General features: G+C 40.5%; 1 protein-coding gene across 3 annotated transcripts in view; it reads right to left on the bottom strand.

Moving 5' to 3' along the window:
* TSNAX (translin associated factor X) overlaps positions 1-3,498 on the bottom strand; it is a 55,592-nt gene that overhangs the window by 4,075 nt on the left and 48,019 nt on the right. For all 3 annotated transcript variants that reach the window (XM_025208656.1, XM_006027444.3, XM_006027443.3), the window contains one exon: positions 2,470-2,597. In XM_025208656.1, coding sequence (XP_025064441.1) covers positions 2,470-2,597 — 128 coding nt within the window. The remainder of the gene's footprint in view (positions 1-2,469; positions 2,598-3,498) is intronic.

Genomic DNA, 3,498 nt, shown 5'->3' with positions numbered 1-3,498 from the left:
ACTCTTTCCTGCTTATGCAGGGGGTCGGACTCGATGATCTATTGAGGTCCCTTCCGACCCTAGCATCTATGAATCTATGAATATCCTTTCTTTTCAAGACATCTATGGCATATAATAAACACATTTTTGCTTTTAAGTGTTCACCCCCTCATGCTACTTATTCTCCATCCTCTGTTTATGGCATCAGTTTGTTGTGTAAATATATATATCACAGGAGGGGTTCTCTTCCAAAAGAGAGGATTCATTCAAAGATGGTCTCTATGTAAGCATCTTTAGCAACAGAGCACATGAGAAATATTAAATGTGATTTACAATACAACATCTTCTAAATGAAATGCTCTTCTAGGAGCCATCTACTGCAGCCAACTGGACATTGGGCTCCTTTACGTAGGATTCCCAAGCTCTCATACTGACAACGCAAACTTGAAAAACAATTATTGTGATCAGAGATAGTAGTTTAGGACTGACCATTCTGAAACATTTCAATATTTTAGGACATCGTGGTTTCAGATTGCTCAGTGAATTTGTGTTTCCAGATGTTAGCTCCTTGCTAGAAAAGCTTGTTTACTGCTACAACTGTATTTGAATCCCATCTGCCTGGAAACGTTACGCAGCTGCATGCTTGAGTTTTCTAATGAAAGGATTTTGTGGGGATATATGTTTACTGCAGTTATTAAACAATCATTAATCAGTTTTAAACAAGTTCCTCCTTACTGCATAGACATCATATACTATACATGCAGTGATTCATTCAGGAGAAAGGATGTCCACCAGTGAAGATGTTCATTTCTTCCAATAATATACAGATGTCTTTGTACAATTGGCACTCAGTAATGCTGTGAAAGTGACAGCACATTTCCAGGAAATTCTGCAAACTTTTTCACAATTTCGTTTTATGTGATTTGAGCCTTTCAAACATTATTTTCCTTACGAAATCTCAGTGACAATTTTGAATGAAGCTGTGTGCAGAAGTTAACAGGTGTTTTCATATGGAGGCTAAAGGAGTATAGTGGCTGACAGTTTCTTCTCCTTTGTGTCTTTTAAAAACGTGCTGAAAAGCAGACAAGAGTCTGAAACGCACGATTCTACGAACACTTTGGGGACTGAGGGTGAAAGAAGTGGAATTTGTGGTGGCTAACACTGTCATGAGGGGGGAGGGAGCCAAGAGCTCGAAAGTTGGCAACGGTCTTTCTTGCTGCAGAGAGAGCGAGATGCCAGTGGTAAAATATTCTCAAAGAATGTATTTCTTTACTGTGCAAGGGATGTCTTCTTGTCCAGATGATATTACAGGAGTATCTTGAAACTCCAAAAGCTGGTTCTAGGTCACCTGCAATTGCCTAACTTGAGGTGGCAAATAGCATAATTCTAACCTCAGCAGATTTCATGTTATATTTTCAGGATCCTGTAAAAACTGTTCTTGTCATTGATGCAGTTTACAGTGTCGCACAGTTTAATTTCTATGAACATTCAGATATAATGTGCCAGCTGCAGTTCCAATAAAGCTGCTCATTTATCCAAAAGATAAAATCCAATTAAGCCCCCAGAGAAATGTGTGCACTGTAACCCATGTTACTGAAGGAAAAAAAAATAATACTATAAACCTGGCTATACAACTGGCTATCAATGTCGGATTTCAGCCTCCATAGTCTGCTACTGACCACCTGTTTGACAGAATAACTTTCTTGTCATTATAAACTTGTTCAGTCATTCTCTGGATGTCATGCTAGTATCACTTCATAACCTGCCTTTGAAGACTTTTCCCCCTTTTTTTAACCTTTGGTAAAGACCTGGAACTGTCACTCTGGTTTGCAACAAACTGAAAATCATGATCACTGCCATTATTATCCATAGCAGACCTTTCCATGTGTAGCTTGACCTTTTTCTCTTGCAGTTAGGAACAATTCTAAATACAGGAGAAGATTCAGCCTACCTTTCCTGCCCACTTAAGGTTTCCAAAACTGGAATGTTCAGGCAAAGGTTGCATAAGCAAGACGGCCACGCTGTATTTTGGTCACAGGCAAAGTATCTCTTGCTTGGGAATGGGCAGGAGGACAGGACAAGTAACAAATGGAAGCTACTAAGTTAGAGATAAGGAGGATTGAAAAGCAGTCCTCCAAGGGAAGTTTTAAGATTAACTATAGGTGAGATAGTGGTGACCTTGACAGGACACGCAACATGTATTTTAATAGCAGCTGACTACAGTGAAAAATGTCTGAGCCAAGAGAACCTGTGACAGAGGATAACTCCTTACCCTTCTTCAGTCTTGGCTGCTGCTATGATTAGGTCATGATTGAGCAAGGCTGAGTCAATGGAATTGTTTTAGTCAAGAGAGTCAGTATATACCACACACTGAGCCAATAACTGAATTTATTTTATCAGATGCTAACAATCCTGTTACTCCACGCTTAAGACAATTCACTGTGTTAGCAATAACCATAACCATTCATAAGCAAAGACAAGAATTCTTACTGTGTTTGTTGTTTCCTCTTTTTCTTCCAGTGTAAATACCAGTTGTTTATTAATCTCTTCTGCACTAATTAATGAATGTGTTTTGATGAAATACTGAAAAGAGACAGCTTCTACATATTCCTGAAGCCCTGTAGAAACATCAAATAAATAAAAAAATCAAAATAAAGAAACTTCTCAGACGTCCATGCTAGAAATCAGAAATCTTTGGAGAAAGATTTATTTTTAAGGTCTTCAGTAGAAGGAAAAAGTGAAATTGATCTAACCACAGAAATACAAGCTGAATACAGAGTTTTATTAACTCAACACCCTTCCTTCATACACAAACCAAGAAATCATACCAACACCACAGCTAGAAACATTCTCAGCACTTCTATTTAGAAGCATACATCATGCACAAAGCCTCTTTTCCATCCAGACACTTTTCTAATCTTAATATAAAGTATAATCCTGATCTCACACATGTCATTTTGGACTTGCTCCTCAAAGTGCAGTAAGAAACTCTTTCTAAATAGAATATTTTTTGAAAGAAAATGTACCACAGTTAAAAGGTCACTTGTTTCTAGTTGCAGCACCATTTGCAGATATGTAGGTCTGATGCCGGACACATTCTTTATTCCAGGGGTGTCCAAACTTTTTGAATGTGGGGCCAGACCACGAACTTTTTATCACCCAGTGGGCCAGCGAGCCATATTCAGAGAAGTCACAGGAAGTGGTATCATATCAGGAAGTGATGTCACATGACCTTTAACACCAATGAAGTTGCAGGGGTTGACATGGTGCTGGTTGACATAGCATGCATGCCTGGGTTGACATGGTGCTGCAGGAGCCGCTTGGCTACAACCGAGTTGACCTGGTGCTGGAGAAGCCGTGGGGCCAGGCCGGGGTTAACGTGGGGCCCGCCCGGTGCCATGCCCGGGTTGACATGGTGCTGCAGGACCTGCCTGGGCAGACCGGGTCAGCACCGGCCAGGAAAAGCAGCATGCAGCTGAAGCCGGCTTCCCGCTGTTGGGGACGGGAGGAGGCTGGCCA

The sequence above is a fragment of the Alligator sinensis genome, unplaced genomic scaffold, assembly GCF_000455745.1.
Source record: "Alligator sinensis unplaced genomic scaffold, ASM45574v1 scaffold93_1, whole genome shotgun sequence".
NCBI classification, from domain to species: domain Eukaryota; kingdom Metazoa; phylum Chordata; order Crocodylia; family Alligatoridae; genus Alligator; species Alligator sinensis.
Note: the sequence above shows the minus strand (reverse complement) of the source record. Positions and strands in the feature narration are given on the sequence as shown.